At 47.0% G+C, this 18,995-nt stretch overlaps 1 protein-coding gene across 3 annotated transcripts in view; it reads right to left on the bottom strand.

Moving 5' to 3' along the window:
• Positions 1 to 1,649: 1,649 nt before the first annotated feature.
• Positions 1,650 to 18,995, bottom strand: part of LOC129822339 (fatty acid CoA ligase Acsl3-like) — a 113,418-nt gene continuing 96,072 nt past the window's right edge. Inside the window, exons 5-8 of one of the 3 annotated variants that reach the window (XM_055880554.1) lie at positions 6,707 to 6,857; positions 3,878 to 4,028; positions 2,384 to 2,507; positions 1,650 to 2,253 (exon numbers count right to left, since the gene is read on the bottom strand). In XM_055880554.1, coding sequence (XP_055736529.1) covers positions 2,113 to 2,253; positions 2,384 to 2,507; positions 3,878 to 4,028; positions 6,707 to 6,857 — 567 coding nt within the window. In that variant the 3' untranslated portion in view covers positions 1,650 to 2,112. Of the gene's footprint in view, positions 2,254 to 2,383; positions 2,527 to 3,877; positions 4,029 to 6,706; positions 6,858 to 18,995 lie in introns of those variants that run through there. The other 2 variants (XM_055880555.1, XM_055880556.1) reach the window with 2 other exon arrangements.

Genomic DNA, 18,995 nt, shown 5'->3' with positions numbered 1-18,995 from the left:
TAACAAAGCCATCAACTACAGAGAAATAAACCTGGAGAAGAGCCCCCTAAGCAAGCTGGTCCTGGGGCTCTGTTCACAAACACAAACAGACCCCACAGAGCCCCAAGACAACAGCACAATTAGACCCAACCAAATCATGAGAAGACAAAAAGATAATTATTTGACCCATTGGAAAGAATAAAAAAAACAAAACAGAGCTAACTAGAATGCTATTTGGCCTTTAACAGAGAGTACACAGTAGCAGAATACCTGACCACTGTGACTGACCCAAACTTAAGGAAATATTTGTCTATGTACAGACTCAGTGAGCATAGCCTTACTATTGAGAAAGGCCGTAGGCAGACCTGGCTCTCAAGAGAAGACAGGCTATGTGCACACTGCCCACAAAATGAGGTGGAAACTGAGCTGCACTTCCTAACCTCCTGTCAAATGTATGACAATATTAGATACATATTTCCCTCAGATTACACAGATCCACAAAGAATTCAAAAAAGGAACCCAATTTTGATAAACTCCCATATCTATTGGGTGAAATACCACAGTGTGCCATCACAGCAGCAGGATTTGTGACCTGTTGCCACAAGAAAAAGGCAACCATTGAAGATCAAACACCTGTCACGTTCCTGACCTGTTTTCTGTTGTTTTGTATGTGTTTAGTTGGTCAGGGCGTGAGTTGGGGTGGGCATTCTATGTGTTGTGTTTCTATGTTGGGGTTAATGTGTTGCCTGATATGGTTCTCAATTAGAGGCAGGTGTTTGACGTTTCCTCTGATTGAGAACCATATTAAGGTAGGCTGTTCTCACTGTTTGTTTGTGGGTGATTGTTGCTGTGTCTGTGTTTGTTGCACCACACGGTACTGTCTCGTCTCGTTCGTTTGTTCTTTCCTGTTCGTGCGTTCATTGTTTTTTATGTTCACAAGTTCAGGTCTGTTTTTATTTTTATTTATTTATTTTACCGTTATTTTACCAGGTAAGTTGACTGAGAACACGTTCTCATTTGCAGCAACGACCTGGGGAATAGTTACAGGGGAGAAGAGGGGGATGAATGAGCCAAATGTAAACTGGGGATTATTAGGTGACCATGATGGTTTGAGGGCCAGATTGGGAATTTTAGCCAGGACACCGGGGTTAACACCCCTACTCTTACGATAAGTGCCATGGGATCTTTAATGACCTCAGAGAGTCAGGACACCCGTTTAACGTCCCATCCGAAAGACGGCACCCTACACAGGGCAGTGTCCCCAATCACTGCCCTGGGGCATTGGGATATTTTTTAGACCAGAGGAAAGAGTGCCTCCTACTGGCCCTCCAACACCACTTCCAGCAGCATCTGGTCTCCCATCCAGGGACTGACCAGGACCGACCCTGCTTAGCTTCAGAAGCAAGCCAGCAGTGGTATGCAGGGTGGTATGCTGCTGTTTAACGTCGTTTGTTGTTTTGTAGTTTATTCAAGTGTTCTTCGTGTTTCGTCTTTCAATAAATCATCATGTATTTATCACCCACTGCGCCTTGGTCCGCTCATTCACCACAAGACGACCGTTACAACACCATTGTAAATACAACCCATATTTATTTATTTTCCCTTTTGTACTTTAACTATTTGCACATTTTTACAACACTCTATATAGACATAATATGACATTTGAAATGTCTCTATTGTTTTGGAACTTGTGTGAGTGTAATATTTACTGTTCACTTTTTAAAAAAAAAATCACTTTTGTTTATCCATTTCACTTCCTTTGGCAATGTAAACATACAATACCGTTCAAAAGTTTGGGATCACTTAGAAAAGTCCTTGTTTTTGAAAGAAAAGCACATTTTTTGTCCATCAAAATAACATAAAATTGATCAGAAATACAGTGTAGACATTGTTAATGTTGTAAATGACTATTGTTGCTGGAAACGGCTGATTTTTAATGGAATATCTACATAGGTGTACAGAGGCCCATTATCAGCAACCATCACTCCTGTGTTCCAATGGTACGTCGTGTTAGCTAATCCAAGTTTATCATTTTAAAAGGCTAATTGATCATTAGAAAACCCTTTTGCAATTATCTTAGCACAGCTGAAAACTGTTGTGCTGATTAAAGAAGTAATACAACTGGCCTTTAGACTAGTTGAGTATCTGGAGCATCAGCATTTGCAATCCTACATTGACAGTACAGTAATGTATGTGTCTTACCGGCACAGCTGCCATTAGAGTCGGCTGCAGAACACTGGTGTCTCCTTTACTGCCTTTTTTAATCTTTGTTGACTGGTGTGAGAGAAAGGATACAGTTATCATACAGGTACTCTACACATATATTCACCTTTTATATATGTCTTTAGTAATGTACAGTCCAAGCAGGTGACACAGTATACAGAGCAGGGGGGGACCACCTCACCTGGTCCGCTAGCGTCTGGGGGGAGGAGTAGCCAATCCTGCAGCCGTGAGCCACACACACCAGCTCTGCACTCAGCTCCAACACATGGGCCAGGGGGAGGTACCCGATGTAGGTGTCATTCTCACTGCCACAGAACAATATACCTAACTTCTTATTATTCTAGCATACGGACAGACAGACAGACAGACAGACAGACAGACAGACAGGCAACAGTCCAAAATCGTACACGATCGTCTTTCAATAAACTTGCATGACAAAACTATATGTATAAGAAAGGTTTACACAATTAAAGAACAAAATACACAAAGCACTGCAGTACATGTCCTTCTGGGCCAGATCAAGATGCTCTCTAAAGGGTAACGACTTGACCCCCTCTCTTCCATCTTCCTAGTCTTCCACTCCCCTCCCTCTCTTCCATCTTCCTAGTCTTCCACTCCCCTCCCTCTCTTCCATCTTCCTAGTCTTCCACTCCCCTCCCTCTCTTCCATCTTCCTATTCTTCCACTCCCCTCCCTCTCTTCCATCTTCCTATTCTTCCACTCCCCTCCCTCTCTTCCATCTTCCTAGTCTTCCACTCCCCTCCCTCTCTTCCATCTTCCTAGTCTTCCACTCCCCTCCCTCTCTTCCATCTTCCTATTCTTCCACTCCCCTCCCTCTCTTCCATCTTCCTAGTCTTCCATTCCCCTCCCTCTCTTCCATCTTCCTAGTCTTCCATTCCCCTCCCTCTCTTCCATCTTCCTAGTCTTCCACTCCCCTCCCTCTCTTCCATCTTCCTAGTCTTCCACTCCCCTCCCTCTCTTCCATCTTCCTAGTCTTCCACTCCCCTCCCTCTCTTCCATCTTCCTAGTCTTCCACTCCCCCCCCTCTCTTCCATCTTCCTAGTCTTCCACTCCCCTCCCTCTCTTCCATCTTCCTATTCTTCCACTCCCCTCCCTCTCTTCCCCCAATCCTGTTCTCCAGAGAAAGACAGAGTTTTTTTAAAGAACACAAAGCAAACACATTTGTCGTCGTAGTGATCACCAGTGTGATGGTACAGCATCTACATTTATTTACAGCACAGCCTTAAACCCACGCTTCTGCACGTGCTCAGTTGACACCAAGGCCTCAATCAGGAAGTTGTCCTCATAGATCACTTTGAGTGTTTCTTTAATTCAGCGTTGAAATGGAACCTGCTATGTATAACCATCACACTGTACTCCCCCATGGACAGCTGAGATCAGTCAAAGAGCATAGACAGGACATGATGGGACCTTCCTCTAAGACAGCGCCAACTGAAAAAGGGCTAAGTAAACATTTAATCAGTCTTCCTGGATAAGGTGCACTTTGGAAGCCAGCTTGGATTATGAACATTCTTAGAGCATTCAAAGTGCTATTCGATGATTCATGAAAAAATGTTGCTTATCAGGAAATGTCGGTAGTAGTAGTTTGGTACTGGGGGAAGTGAGCCCAGGAGGGTAAAGAGAGTGTATAAGGTTGGCAGGTTAGCTGTACCTACCCCAGGTTGGGTATCCTTTCTGCCATGCCAGTGATGCCAGCAATGATGTTGCTATGGGAGATCATGACGCCCTTGGGTACGCCAGTGGAGCCGCTGGTGTACATGATGACAGCGATGTCAGAGGGCATGGGCTGTTTACGCCCACGAGACACTACACACACACACACACACACACACACACACACACACACACACACACACACACACACACACACACACACACACACACACACACACACACACACACACACACACACACACACACACACACACACACACACAAGTACAGGAAAACAAATTAGTTCATGACATGAAAGCATGTTTTTGTAAATATTCAGCATATGGTAGGAAAAGGGAGTTCATGGGAGATCATAAGATATGTTGCAGGGCAGGACAATAAAAGGAGGAGGTTTGTTAAGTCCATGTTAAGATATATAGTCTGTAGGCGAAGGTCCTGGGAACATATGGTGGTGTTAAACAAGATGGGGGTACATAATGATGAATATCTAAAGGAGTGGTAGAATGGAACATTCCTAATGGAATAAAGAGGGAGAGGAACATCAGTCAAGTCAAATATTAAACACATTAAACATAATGTCACCATTTAGTAAACCTCCTCAGCCTCTTGGCACTCTCAGTAGGAAGATACAGCATATCTTAATGCCAAAAACCCCATATACCTCTCCCTCTTTCCTCTCTCCACATCTACCTTCCTCTTTACAATATCTCTCTCTCTGCCTCTCTCTGCCCCTCTACGGCTCTCTTCATCTTATTTCACTCTTCTCTTTCTTCTCTGACATTTGGCTGTGTGTTAACTGGCTGCGAGCTATTCAATTGACGTAAAGCCTCTCCTCCCCGTCAGCCCATTTCAAATGTTTGGGCTTAAGTTCTCCAAGACACTATGTTAATCTTGTCTAGGCTTACCAAAAAGCCACTCAGAAGTTATATTATGTCAAGCAATGTGGATTCTGACAATGTGGAAGGAGGTGAGATGATTCTAGATCATATAGGTTTCTTAAACTATGGGTCGGGACCCAAAGTGGGTCCTTGGCTTGTGAGAGGTAGGTTGTGTGTTATAAGAATACATCTACAATCACACACTATTTCTTCGTAATTTGGGTTGCAGGAGGACGATTTGGATCACGGGAGGATGGTTAATTTATAATTTGGGTCTCGGGCTGAAAAAAAAATCCCAGTTCTAGACTACATAAGAAATGAATGGAGTAGGGCTAAAACAACAGTCAGCAGATTTCTCTCAGTTGTCCTCATGTGGAAATATAAGACGTGATTTCGAATGTTTTTTGTAGAGCTGGGGGGCCTTGTTCTGACTTGAACATGGACCCAGAGATACAGGGTGGAGAGGAGGAGGAGAGGGGTGTTGGGGGAATGATGTCATGTGAAGTTTACAGAAGTGTCTATAAACATGAGCCTCCTTCCTAATCCCACAGGTCAGCACACGCGCACACACACACACACACACACACACACACACACACACACACACACACACACACACACACACACACACACACGCACACGCACACGCACACACACACAAACACACACACACACCTACCCCTCACAGTACCAGCTCTACTTGTTATGGGTCAAGCAGTGCAGCACTAGAGAGCAGCTGGAGAAAGGGAGGGATGGAAAGAGAGAGGAAGGAAAGGAGAGAGAAATTGGAGAGAAAGGGAGTGTTTCCTCTGAGTTTAATCTGACACAGATGTGTCCACTTCCTCATTCACATGACCTAATGAGCCGCATTACCAACCCCCCCCCCCCCCTTGAGACCACAGTATCTCTGAGACTACAGTATATCTGGGACTACAGTATCTCTGAGACTACAGTATCTCTGAAACCACAGTATCTTTGAGACTACAGTATATCTGAGACCACAGTATATCTGAAACCACAGTATCTCTGAAACCACAGTATCTCTGAGACTACAGTATCTCGAAGACTACAGTATCTCTGAGACTACAGTATCTCTGAGACTACAGTATCTCTGAGACTACAGTATCTCTGAGACTACAGTATCTCTGAGACCACAGTATATCTGAGACCACAGTATATCTGAGACCACTGTATCTCTGAAACCACAGTATCTCTGAGACTTCAGTATATCTGAGACTACAGTATCTCTAAGACTACAGTATCTCTAAGACTACAGTATCTCTGAGACTACAGTATATCTGAGACCACTGTATCTCTGAGACCACAGTATCTCTGAGACTACAGTATCTCTGAGACTACAGTATCTCTGAGACTACAGTATCTCTGAGACTACAGTATCTCTGAGACTACAGTATCTCTGAGACTACAGTATCTCTGAGACTACAGTATCTCTGAAACCACAGTATCTGAGAGCACAGGATCTCTGAGACCACAGTATCTCTGAGACCACAGTATCTCTGAGACCACAGTATCTCTGAGACCACAGTATCTCTGAGACCACAGTATTTCTGAAACCACAGTATCTGAGACCACAGTATCTCTGAAACCACAGTATCTGAGAGCACAGTATCTCTGAGAATACAGTATCTCTGAGACCACAATATCTCTGAGACCACAGTATCTCTGAAACTAGCAAAGTGACTTACTACAAACTAGTAAATGAGTGCTATAACGATGTTATACATGTTGTGTACATTTCAGTATAATGCCGTTAAAGAAATGCTCAGTCCACACACACACACACACACACACACACACACACACACACACACACACACACACACACACACACACACACACACACACACACACACACACACACACACACACACACACACACACACACACACACACACACACATACACACACACCTGTGTGTTTACCATTCTCAGGCTTGGTCCCCAGCTCCTGAACGGTAGCCATGTTGTGGACACTGATGCCTCGTGGGTAACCAGGCCACTTGGTGGGTGTGTCATCCACCACAATGATGTGCTGCAGCCTGGGCACCTCCAGCAGGATGAACTAAACTCAACCAGGAAACACAAAGAAGTATTTAAGACAGCTATACTGTAACCATCAAATGGTTGGTCAGGACAGGGATAAGGCACACTGATAGGGGTTGGCTGATTCCTTCTGGTTGCAGACTGGCTCCTGACTACAAAAGGTGGTTTGTTTATTTATTCCTTTTCAAGAATGTTTTCAAAGGCTTGACCTTTCCGTACATGTAGACATGCAAAAAAAACAGATGCACGTTGTACATCGTTCTACTTCAGTATGTTTAGACAACCTAAACATGTGAGTCAACTCTTTCATGTTTTAACAGATACATATTGCTTTATTGCTTCCCTGTCTCTCTCCTCAGGAGGTAAAATGGACTGTATGACTCTAACTCTCGGTCTCTCTCTAACCCATTGTGTTGGTCTCTCTATAACCCAGTGTGTTGGTCTCTTTCTAACTCAGTGTTTTGGTCTGTCTCTAACTAATTGTGTTGGTCTCTCTCTATCCCAGTGTGTTGGTCTCTCTCTAACCCAGTGTTTTGGTTTGTCTCTAACCCATTGTGTTGGTCTCTCTCTATCCCAGTGTGTTGGTCTCTCTCTAACCCAGTGTGTTGGTCTCTCTCTAACCCAGTGTGTTGGTCTCTTTCTAACCCAGTGTGTTGGTCTCTCTCTAACCCAGTGTTTTGGTTTGTCTCTAACCCAGTGTGTTGGTCTCTCTCTATCCCAGTGTGTTGGTCTCTCTCTAACCCAGTGTGTTGGTCTCTCTCTAACCCAGTGTGTTGGTCTCTCTCTAACCCAGTGTGTTGGTCTCTCTCTAACCCAGTGTGTTGGTCTCTCTCTAACCCAGTGTGTTGGTCTCTCTCTAACCCAGTGTGTTGGTCTCTCTCAAACCCAGTGTGTTGGTCTCTCTCTAACCCAGTGTGTTGGTCTCTCTCTAACCCAGTGTGTTGGTCTCTCTCTAACCCAGTGTGTTGGTCTGTCTCTAACCCAGTGTGTTGGTCTCTCTCTAACCCAGTGTGTTGGTCTCTCTCTAACCCAGTGTGTCGTTCTATCTCTAACCCAGTGTGTTGGTCTCTCTCTAACCCAGTGTGTTGGTCTCTCTCTAACCCAGTGTGTTGGTCTCTCTCTAACCCAGTGTGTTGGTCTGTGTCTAACCCAGTGTGTTGGTCTTTCTCTAACCCAGTGTGTTGGTCTGTCTCTCTATAACCCAGTGTGTTGGTCTCTCTATAACCCAGTGTGTTGGTCTCTCTATAACCCAGTGTGTCGGTCTGTGTCTAACCCAGTGTGTTGGTCTGTGTCTAACCCAGTGTGTTGGTCTCTCTCTAACCCAGTGTGTTGGTCTCTCTCTAACCCAGTATGTTGGTCTCTCTCTAACCCAGTGTGTTGGTCTCTCTCTAACCCAGTATGTTGGTCTCTCTCTAACCCAGTGTGTTGGTCTCTCTCTAACCCAGTGTGTTGGTCTCTCTATAACCCAGTGTGTCGGTCTCTCTATAACCCAGTGTGTCGGTCTGTGTCTAACCCAGTGTGTCGGTCTGTGTCTAACCCAGTGTGTCGGTCTGTGTCTAACCCAGTGTGTCAGTCTCTCTCTAACCCAGTGTGTTGGTCTGTCTCTAACCCAGTGTGTTGGTCTCTCTCTAACCCAGTGTGTTGGTCTCTCTCTAACCCAGTGTGTTGGTCTCTCTATAACCCAGTGTGTTGGTCTCTCTCTAACCCAGTGTGTTGGTCTCTCTATAACCCAGTGTGTTGGTCTCTCTATAACCCAGTGTGTTGGTCTCTCTATAACCCAGTGTGTTGGTCTCTCTATAACCCAGTGTGTCGGTCTGTGTCTAACCCAGTGTTTTGGTCTGTGTCTAACCCAGTGTGTTGGTCTCTCTCTAACCCAGTGTGTTGGTCTCTCTCTAACCCACTATGTTGGTCTCTCTCTAACCCAGTGTGTTGGTCTCTCTCTAAACCACTGTGTTGGTCTCTCTATAACCCAGTGTGTTGGTCTCTCTCTAACCCAGTGTGTTGGTCTCTCTCTAACCCAGTGTGTTGGTCTCTCTCTAACCCAGTGTGTTGGTCTCTCTCTAACCCAGTGTGTTGGTCTCTCTCTAACCCAGTGTGTCGTTCTCTCTCTAACCCAGTGTGTCGTTCTATCTCTAACCCAGTGTGTTGGTCTCTCTCTAACCCAGTGTGTTGGTCTCTCTCTAACCCAGTGTGTTGGTCTCTCTCTAACCCAGTGTGTTGGTCTGTGTCTAACCCAGTGTGTTGGTCTCTCTCTAACCCAGTGTGTTGGTCTGTCTCTCTATAACCCAGTGTGTTGGTCTCTCTATAACCCAGTGTGTTGGTCTCTCTATAACCCAGTGTGTCGGTCTGTGTCTAACCCAGTGTGTTGGTCTGTGTCTAACCCAGTGTGTTGGTCTCTCTCTAACCCAGTGTGTTGGTCTCTCTCTAACCCAGTATGTTGGTCTCTCTCTAACCCAGTGTGTTGGTCTCTCTCTAACCCAGTATGTTGGTCTCTCTCTAACCCAGTGTGTTGGTCTCTCTCTAACCCAGTGTGTCGGTCTCTCTATAACCCAGTGTGTCGGTCTCTCTATAACCCAGTGTGTCGGTCTGTGTCTAACCCAGTGTGTCGGTCTGTGTCTAACCCAGTGTGTCGGTCTGTCTCTAACCCAGTGTGTCGGTCTCTCTCTAACCCAGTGTGTTGGTCTGTCTCTAACCCAGTGTGTTGGTCTCTCTCTAACCCAGTGTGTTGGTCTCTCTCTAACCCAGTGTGTTGGTCTCTCTATAACCCAGTGTGTTGGTCTCTCTCTAACCCAGTGTGTTGGTCTCTCTATAACCCAGTGTGTTGGTCTCTCTATAACCCAGTGTGTTGGTCTCTCTATAACCCAGTGTGTTGGTCTCTCTATAACCCAGTGTGTCGGTCTGTGTCTAACCCAGTGTTTTGGTCTGTGTCTAACCCAGTGTGTTGGTCTCTCTCTAACCCAGTGTGTTGGTCTCTCTCTAACCCAGTATGTTGGTCTCTCTCTAACCCAGTGTGTTGGTCTCTCTCTAAACCACTATGTTGGTCTCTCTATAACCCAGTGTGTTGGTCTCTCTCTAACCCAGTGTGTTGGTCTCTCTATAACCCAGTGTGTCGGTCTCTCTATAACCCAGTGTGTCGGTCTGTGTCTAACCCAGTGTGTCGGTCTGTGTCTAACCCAGTGTGTTGGTCTGTCTCTAACCCAGTGTGTTGGTCTCTCTCTAACCCAGTGTGTTGGTCTCTCTCTAACCCAGTGTGTTGGTCTCTCTATAACCCAGTGTGTTGGTCTCTCTATAACCCAGTGTGTTGGTCTCTCTATAACCCAGTGTGTTGGTCTCTCTATAACCCAGTGTGTCGGTCTGTGTCTAACCCAGTGTTTTGGTCTGTGTCTAACCCAGTGTGTTGGTCTCTCTCTAACCCAGTGTGTTGGTCTCTCTCTAACCCAGTATGTTGGTCTCTCTCTAACCCAGTGTGTTGGTCTCTCTCTAAACCACTATGTTGGTCTCTCTATAACCCAGTGTGTTGGTCTCTCTCTAACCCAGTGTGTTGGTCTCTCTCTAACCCAGTGTGTTGGTCTCTCTCTAACCCAGTGTGTTGGTCTCTCTCTAACCCAGTGTGTTGGTCTCTCTCTAACCCAGTGTGTCGTTCTATCTCTAACCCAGTGTGTTGGTCTCTCTCTAACCCAGTGTGTTGGTCTCTCTCTAACCCAGTGTGTTGGTCTCTCTCTAACCCAGTGTGTTGGTCTGTCTCTCTATAACCCAGTGTGTTGGTCTCTCTATAACCCAGTGTGTTGGTCTCTCTATAACCCAGTGTGTCGGTCTGTGTCTAACCCAGTGTGTTGGTCTGTGTCTAACCCAGTGTGTTGGTCTCTCTCTAACCCAGTGTGTTGGTCTCTCTCTAATCCAGTATGTTGGTCTCTCTCTAACCCAGTGTGTTGGTCTCTCTCTAACCCAGTATGTTGGTCTCTCTCTAACCCAGTGTGTTGGTCTCTCTCTAACCCAGTGTGTCGGTCTCTCTATAACCCAGTGTGTCGGTCTCTCTATAACCCAGTGTGTCGGTCTGTGTCTAACCCAGTGTGTCGGTCTGTGTCTAACCCAGTGTGTCGGTCTGTCTCTAACCCAGTGTGTCGGTCTCTCTCTAACCCAGTGTGTTGGTCTGTCTCTAACCCAGTGTGTTGGTCTCTCTCTAACCCAGTGTGTTGGTCTCTCTCTAACCCAGTGTGTTGGTCTCTCTATAACCCAGTGTGTTGGTCTCTCTCTAACCCAGTGTGTTGGTCTCTCTATAACCCAGTGTGTTGGTCTCTCTATAACCCAGTGTGTTGGTCTCTCTATAACCCAGTGTGTCGGTCTCTCTATAACCCAGTGTGTCGGTCTGTGTCTAACCCAGTGTTTTGGTCTGTGTCTAACCCAGTGTGTTGGTCTCTCTCTAACCCAGTGTGTTGGTCTCTCTCTAACCCAGTATGTTGGTCTCTCTCTAACCCAGTGTGTTGGTCTCTCTCTAAACCACTATGTTGGTCTCTCTATAACCCAGTGTGTTGGTCTCTCTCTAACCCAGTGTGTTGGTCTCTCTATAACCCAGTGTGTCGGTCTCTCTATAACCCTGTGTGTCGGTCTGTGTCTAACCCAGTGTGTCGGTCTGTGTCTAACCCAGTGTGTTGGTCTGTCTCTAACCCAGTGTGTTGGTCTCTCTCTAACCCAGTGTGTTGGTCTCTCTCTAACCCAGTGTGTTGTTGTCTCTCTAACCCAGTGTGTCGGTCTGTCTCTAACCCAGTGTATCGGTCTGTGTCTAACCCAGTGTGTTGGTCTGTGTCTAACCCAGTGTGTTGGTCTCTCTCTAACCCAGTGTGTTGGTCTCTCTCTAACCCAGTGTGTTGGTCTGTCTCTAACCCAGTTTGTTGGTCTCTCTCTAACCCAGTGTGTTGGTCTCTCTCTAACCCAGTGTGTCGTTCTATCTCTAACCCAGTGTGTTGTTGTCTCTCTAACCCAGTGTGTTGTTGTCTCTCTAACCCAGTGTGTCGGTCTCCCTCTAACCCAGTGTGTCGGTCTCTTTCTAACCCAGTGTGTTGTTCTCTCTCTAACCCAGTATGTTGTTGTCTCTCTAACCCAGTGTGTTGGTCTGTCTCTAACCCAGTGTATCGGTCTGTGTCTAACCCAGTGTGTTCTCTGTGTCTAACCCAGTGTGTTGGTCTGTGTCTAACCCAGTGTGTTGGTCTCTCTCTAACCCAGTGTGTTGGTCTCTCTCTAACCCAGTATGTTGTTGTCTCTCTAATCCAGGTATGTTGGTCTGTGTCTAACCCAGTGTGTTGGTCTCTCTCTAACCCAGTGTGTTGGTCTGTCTCTCTAACCCAGTGTGTCGGTCTGTCTCTATCCCAGTGTGTCGGTCTGTCTCTATAACCCAGTGTGTTGGTCTGTCTCTAACCCAGTGTGTTGGTCTGTCTCTAACCCAGTGTGTTGGTCTGTCTCTAACCCAGTGTGTTGGTCTCTCTCTAACCCAGTGTGTTGGTCTCTCTCTAACCCAGTGTGTTGGTCTGTCTCTAACCCAGTGTGTTGGTCTCTCTCTAACCCAGTGTGTCGTTCTATCTCTAACCCAGTGTGTTGGTCTCTCTCTAACCCAGTGTGTTGGTCTCTCTCTAACCCAGTGTGTTGGTCTCTCTCTAACCCAGTGTGTTGGTCTGTGTCTAACCCAGTGTGTTGGTCTCTCACTAACCCAGTGTGTTGGTCTGTCTCTCTATAACCCAGTGTGTTGGTCTCTCTATAACCCAGTGTGTTGGTCTCTCTATAACCCAGTGTGTCGGTCTGTGTCTAACCCAGTGTGTTGGTCTGTGTCTAACCCAGTGTGTTGGTCTCTCTCTAACCCAGTGTGTTGGTCTCTCTCTAACCCAGTATGTTGGTCTCTCTCTAACCCAGTGTGTTGGTCTCTCTCTAACCCAGTATGTTGGTCTCTCTCTAACCCAGTGTGTTGGTCTCTCTCTAACCCAGTGTGTCGGTCTCTCTATAACCCAGTGTGTCGGTCTCTCTATAACCCAGTGTGTCGGTCTGTGTCTAACCCAGTGTGTCGGTCTGTGTCTAACCCAGTGTGTCGGTCTGTCTCTAACCCAGTGTGTCGGTCTCTCTCTAACCCAGTGTGTTGGTCTGTCTCTAACCCAGTGTGTTGGTCTCTCTCTAACCCAGTGTGTTGGTCTCTCTCTAACCCAGTGTGTTGGTCTCTCTATAACCCAGTGTGTTGGTCTCTCTCTAACCCAGTGTGTTGGTCTCTCTATAACCCAGTGTGTTGGTCTCTCTATAACCCAGTGTGTTGGTCTCTCTATAACCCAGTGTGTTGGTCTCTCTATAACCCAGTGTGTCGGTCTGTGTCTAACCCAGTGTTTTGGTCTGTGTCTAACCCAGTGTGTTGGTCTCTCTCTAACCCAGTGTGTTGGTCTCTCTCTAACCCAGTATGTTGGTCTCTCTCTAACCCAGTGTGTTGGTCTCTCTCTAAACCACTATGTTGGTCTCTCTATAACCCAGTGTGTTGGTCTCTCTCTAACCCAGTGTGTTGGTCTCTCTATAACCCAGTGTGTCGGTCTGTGTCTAACCCAGTGTGTCGGTCTGTGTCTAACCCAGTGTGTCGGTCTGTGTCTAACCCAGTGTGTTGGTCTATCTCTAACCCAGTGTGTTGGTCTCTCTCTAACCCAGTGTGTTGGTCTCTCTCTAACCCAGTGTGTTGTTGTCTCTCTAACCCAGTGTGTCGGTCTGTCTCTAACCCAGTGTATCGGTCTGTGTCTAACCCAGTGTGTTGGTCTGTGTCTAACCCAGTGTGTTGGTCTCTCTCTAACCCAGTGTGTTGGTCTCTCTCTAACCCAGTGTGTTGGTCTGTCTCTAACCCAGTTTGTTGGTCTCTCTCTAACCCAGTGTGTTGGTCTCTCTCTAACCCAGTGTGTCGTTCTATCTCTAACCCAGTGTGTTGTTGTCTCTCTAACCCAGTGTGTTGTTGTCTCTCTAACCCAGTGTGTCGGTCTCCCTCTAACCCAGTGTGTCGGTCTCTTTCTAACCCAGTGTGTTGTTCTCTCTCTAACCCAGTATGTTGTTGTCTCTCTAACCCAGTGTGTTGGTCTGTCTCTAACCCAGTGTATCGGTCTGTCTCTAACCCAGTGTGTTCTCTGTGTCTAACCCAGTGTGTTGGTCTGAGTCTAACCCAGTGTGTTGGTCTCTCTCTAACCCAGTGTGTTGGTCTCTCTCTAACCCAGTATGTTGTTGTCTCTCTAATCCAGGTATGTTGGTCTGTGTCTAACCCAGTGTGTTGGTCTCTCTCTAACCCAGTGTGTTGGTCTCTCTCTAACCCAGTGTGTCGGTCTGTCTCTAACCCAGTGTGTCGGTCTGTCTCTCTAACCCAGTGTGTCGGTCTGTCTCTATCCCAGTGTGTCGGTCTGTCTCTATAACCCAGTGTGTTGGTCTGTCTCTAACCCAGTGTGTTGGTCTGTCTCTAACCCAGTGTGTTGGTCTGTCTCTAACCCAGTGTGTTGGTCTCTCTCTAACCCAGTGTGTTGGTCTCTCTCTAACCCAGTGTGTTGGTCTGTCTCTAACCCAGTGTGTTGGTCTCTCTCTAACCCAGTGTGTTGGTCTGTCTCTAACCCAGTGTGTTGGTATCTCTCTAACCCAGTATGTTGGTCTCTCTCTATCCCAGTGTGTTGGTCTGTGTCTAACCCAGTGTGTTGGTCTGTCTCTATACCAGTGTGTTGGTCTGTCTCTAACCCAGTGTGTTGGTCTCTCTCTAACCCAGTATGTTGGTCTCTCTCTAACCCAGTATGTTGGTCTCTCTCTAACCCAGTATGTTGGTCTCTCTCTAACCCAGTGTGTTGGTCTGTCTCTAACCCAGTGTGTTGGTATCTCTCTAAGCCAGTTTGTTGGTCTCTCTCTAACCCAGTGTGTTGGTCTCTCTCTAACCCAGTGTGTTGGTCTCTCTCTAACCCAGTGTGTTGGTCTCTCTCTAACCCAGTGTGTTGGTCTGTCTCTAACCCAGTGTGTTGGTCTGTCTCTAACCCAGTGTGTTGGTATCTCTCTAACCCAGTATGTTGGTCTCTCTCTATCCCAGTGTGTTGGTCTGTGTCTAACCCAGTGTGTTGGTCTTTCTCTATACCAGTGTGTTGGTCTGTCTCTAACCCAGTGTGTTGGTCTCTCTCTAACCCAGTATGTTGGTCTCTCTCTAACCCAGTATGTTGGTCTCTCTCTAACCCAGTATGTTGGTCTCTCTCTAACCCAGTGTGTTGGTCTGTCTCTAACCCAGTGTGTTGGTATCTCTCTAAGCCAGTTTGTTGGTCTCTCTCTAACCCAGTGTGTTGGTCTCTCTCTAACCCAGTGTGTTGGTCTCTCTCTAACCCAGTGTGTTGGTCTGTCTCTAACCCAGTGTGTTGGTCTGTCTCTAACCCAGTGTGTTGGTCTGTCTCTAACCCAGTGTGTTGGTCTGTCTCTAACCCAGTGTGTTGGTCTCTCTCTAACCCAGTGTGTTGGTCTCTCTCTAACCCAGTGTGTTGGTCTGTCTCTAACCCAGTATGTTGGTCTGTCTCTAACCCAGTGTGTTGGTCTGTGTCTAACCCAGTGTGTTGGTCTATCTATAACTCTGTGTGTTGGTCTCTCTCTAACCCAGTGTGTTGGTCTGTCTCTAACCCAGTGTGTTGGTCTGTCTTTAACCCAGTGTGTTGGTCTGTCTCTAACCCAGTGTGTTGGTCTGTCTCTAACCCAGTGTGTTGAACTCTCTCTAACCCAGTGTGTTGATCTCTCTCTAACCCAGTGTGTTGGTCTCTCTCTAACCCAGTGTGTTGGTCTCTCTCTAACCCAGTGTGTTGGTCTCTCTCTTACCCAGTGTGTCGTTCTATCTCTAACCCAGTGTGTTGGTCTCTCTCTAACCCAGTGTGTTGGTCTGTCTCTAACCCAGTGTGTTGGTCTCTCTCTAACCCAGTGTGTTGGTCTGTGTCTAACCCAATGTGTTGGTCTGTGTCTAACCCAGTGTGTTGGTCTCTCTCTAACCCAGTGTGTTGGTCTGTCTCTAACCCAGTGTGTTGGTCTCTCTCTAACCCAGTGTGTTGGTCTCTCTCTAACCCAGTGTGTCGTTCATCCTCTAACCCAGTGTGTTGTTGTCTCTCTAACCCAGTGTGTTGTTGTCTCTCTAACCCAGTGTGTCGGTCTCTTTCTAACCCAGTGTGTTGTTCTCTCTCTAACCCAGTATGTTGTTGTCTCTCTAACCCAGTGTGTTGGTCTCTCTCTAACCCAGTGTGTCGGTCTCTTTCTAACCCAGTGTGTCGTTCTATCTCTAACCCAGTGTGTTGTCTGTGTCTAACCCAGTGTGTTGGTCTGTGTCTAACCCAGTGTGTTGGTCTGTGTCTAACCCAGTGTGTTGGTCTGTGTCTAACCCAGTGTGTTGGTCTGTGTCTAACCCAGTGTGTTGGTCTGTGTCTAACCCAGTGTGTTGGTCTGTGTCTAACCCAGTGTGTTGGTCTCTCTCTAACCCAGTGTGTTGGTCTGTCTCTAACCCAGTGTGTTGGTCTCTCTCTAACCCATTATGTTGGTCTCTCTCTAACCCAGTGTGTTGGTCTCTCTATAACCCAGTGTGTCGGTCTGTGTCTAACCCAGTGTGTCGGTCTGTGTCTAACCCAGTGTGTCGGTCTGTGTCTAACCCAGTGTGTTGGTCTGTCTCTAACCCAGTGTGTTGGTCTCTCTCTAACCCAGTGTGTTGGTCTCTCTCTAACCCAGTGTGTTGGTCTCTCTATAACCCAGTGTGTTGGTCTCTCTATAACCCAGTGTGTTGGTCTCTCTATAACCCAGTGTGTTGGTCTCTCTATAACCCAGTGTGTCGGTCTGTGTCTAACCCAGTGTTTTGGTCTGTGTCTAACCCAGTGTGTTGGTCTCTCTCTAACCCAGTGTGTTGGTCTCTCTCTAACCCAGTATGTTGGTCTCTCTCTAACCCAGTGTGTTGGTCTCTCTCTAAACCACTATGTTGGTCTCTCTATAACCCAGTGTGTTGGTCTCTCTCTAACCCAGTGTGTTGGTCTCTCTCTAACCCAGTGTGTTGGTCTCTCTCTAACCCAGTGTGTTGGTCTCTCTCTAACCCAGTGTGTTGGTCTCTCTCTAACCCAGTGTGTCGTTCTATCTCTAACCCAGTGTGTTGGTCTCTCTCTAACCCAGTGTGTTGGTCTCTCTCTAACCCAGTGTGTTGGTCTCTCTCTAACCCAGTGTGTTGGTCTGTCTCTCTATAACCCAGTGTGTTGGTCTCTCTATAACCCAGTGTGTCGGTCTGTGTCTAACCCAGTGTGTTGGTCTGTGTCTAACCCAGTGTGTTGGTCTCTCTCTAACCCAGTGTGTTGGTCTCTCTCTAATCCAGTATGTTGGTCTCTCTCTAACCCAGTGTGTTGGTCTCTCTCTAACCCAGTATGTTGGTCTCTCTCTAACCCAGTGTGTTGGTCTCTCTCTAACCCAGTGTGTCGGTCTCTCTATAACCCAGTGTGTCGGTCTCTCTATAACCCAGTGTGTCGGTCTGTGTCTAACCCAGTGTGTCGGTCTGTGTCTAACCCAGTGTGTCGGTCTGTCTCTAACCCAGTGTGTCGGTCTCTCTCTAACCCAGTGTGTTGGTCTGTCTCTAACCCAGTGTGTTGGTCTCTCTCTAACCCAGTGTGTTGGTCTCTCTCTAACCCAGTGTGTTGGTCTCTCTATAACCCAGTGTGTTGGTCTCTCTCTAACCCAGTGTGTTGGTCTCTCTATAACCCAGTGTGTTGGTCTCTCTATAACCCAGTGTGTTGGTCTCTCTATAACCCAGTGTGTCGGTCTCTCTATAACCCAGTGTGTCGGTCTGTGTCTAACCCAGTGTTTTGGTCTGTGTCTAACCCAGTGTGTTGGTCTCTCTCTAACCCAGTGTGTTGGTCTCTCTCTAACCCAGTATGTTGGTCTCTCTCTAACCCAGTGTGTTGGTCTCTCTCTAAACCACTATGTTGGTCTCTCTATAACCCAGTGTGTTGGTCTCTCTCTAACCCAGTGTGTTGGTCTCTCTATAACCCAGTGTGTCGGTCTCTCTATAACCCTGTGTGTCGGTCTGTGTCTAACCCAGTGTGTCGGTCTGTGTCTAACCCAGTGTGTTGGTCTGTCTCTAACCCAGTGTGTTGGTCTCTCTCTAACCCAGTGTGTTGGTCTCTCTCTAACCCAGTGTGTTGTTGTCTCTCTAACCCAGTGTGTCGGTCTGTCTCTAACCCAGTGTATCGGTCTGTGTCTAACCCAGTGTGTTGGTCTGTGTCTAACCCAGTGTGTTGGTCTCTCTCTAACCCAGTGTGTTGGTCTCTCTCTAACCCAGTGTGTTGGTCTGTCTCTAACCCAGTTTGTTGGTCTCTCTCTAACCCAGTGTGTTGGTCTCTCTCTAACCCAGTGTGTCGTTCTATCTCTAACCCAGTGTGTTGTTGTCTCTCTAACCCAGTGTGTTGTTGTCTCTCTAACCCAGTGTGTCGGTCTCCCTCTAACCCAGTGTGTCGGTCTCTTTCTAACCCAGTGTGTTGTTCTCTCTCTAACCCAGTATGTTGTTGTCTCTCTAACCCAGTGTGTTGGTCTGTCTCTAACCCAGTGTATCGGTCTGTGTCTAACCCAGTGTGTTCTCTGTGTCTAACCCAGTGTGTTGGTCTGTGTCTAACCCAGTGTGTTGGTCTCTCTCTAACCCAGTGTGTTGGTCTCTCTCTAACCCAGTATGTTGTTGTCTCTCTAATCCAGGTATGTTGGTCTGTGTCTAACCCAGTGTGTTGGTCTCTCTCTAACCCAGTGTGTTGGTCTGTCTCTCTAACCCAGTGTGTCGGTCTGTCTCTATCCCAGTGTGTCGGTCTGTCTCTATAACCCAGTGTGTTGGTCTGTCTCTAACCCAGTGTGTTGGTCTGTCTCTAACCCAGTGTGTTGGTCTGTCTCTAACCCAGTGTGTTGGTCTCTCTCTAACCCAGTGTGTTGGTCTCTCTCTAACCCAGTGTGTTGGTCTGTCTCTAACCCAGTGTGTTGGTCTCTCTCTAACCCAGTGTGTCGTTCTATCTCTAACCCAGTGTGTTGGTCTCTCTCTAACCCAGTGTGTTGGTCTCTCTCTAACCCAGTGTGTTGGTCTCTCTCTAACCCAGTGTGTTGGTCTGTGTCTAACCCAGTGTGTTGGTCTCTCACTAACCCAGTGTGT

The sequence above is a fragment of the Salvelinus fontinalis genome, chromosome 24 (assembly GCF_029448725.1).
Source record: "Salvelinus fontinalis isolate EN_2023a chromosome 24, ASM2944872v1, whole genome shotgun sequence".
Taxonomy (NCBI): domain Eukaryota; kingdom Metazoa; phylum Chordata; class Actinopteri; order Salmoniformes; family Salmonidae; genus Salvelinus; species Salvelinus fontinalis.
The sequence above is the reverse complement of the archived record's forward strand: the minus strand, read 5'-3'. Positions and strand labels throughout refer to the sequence as shown.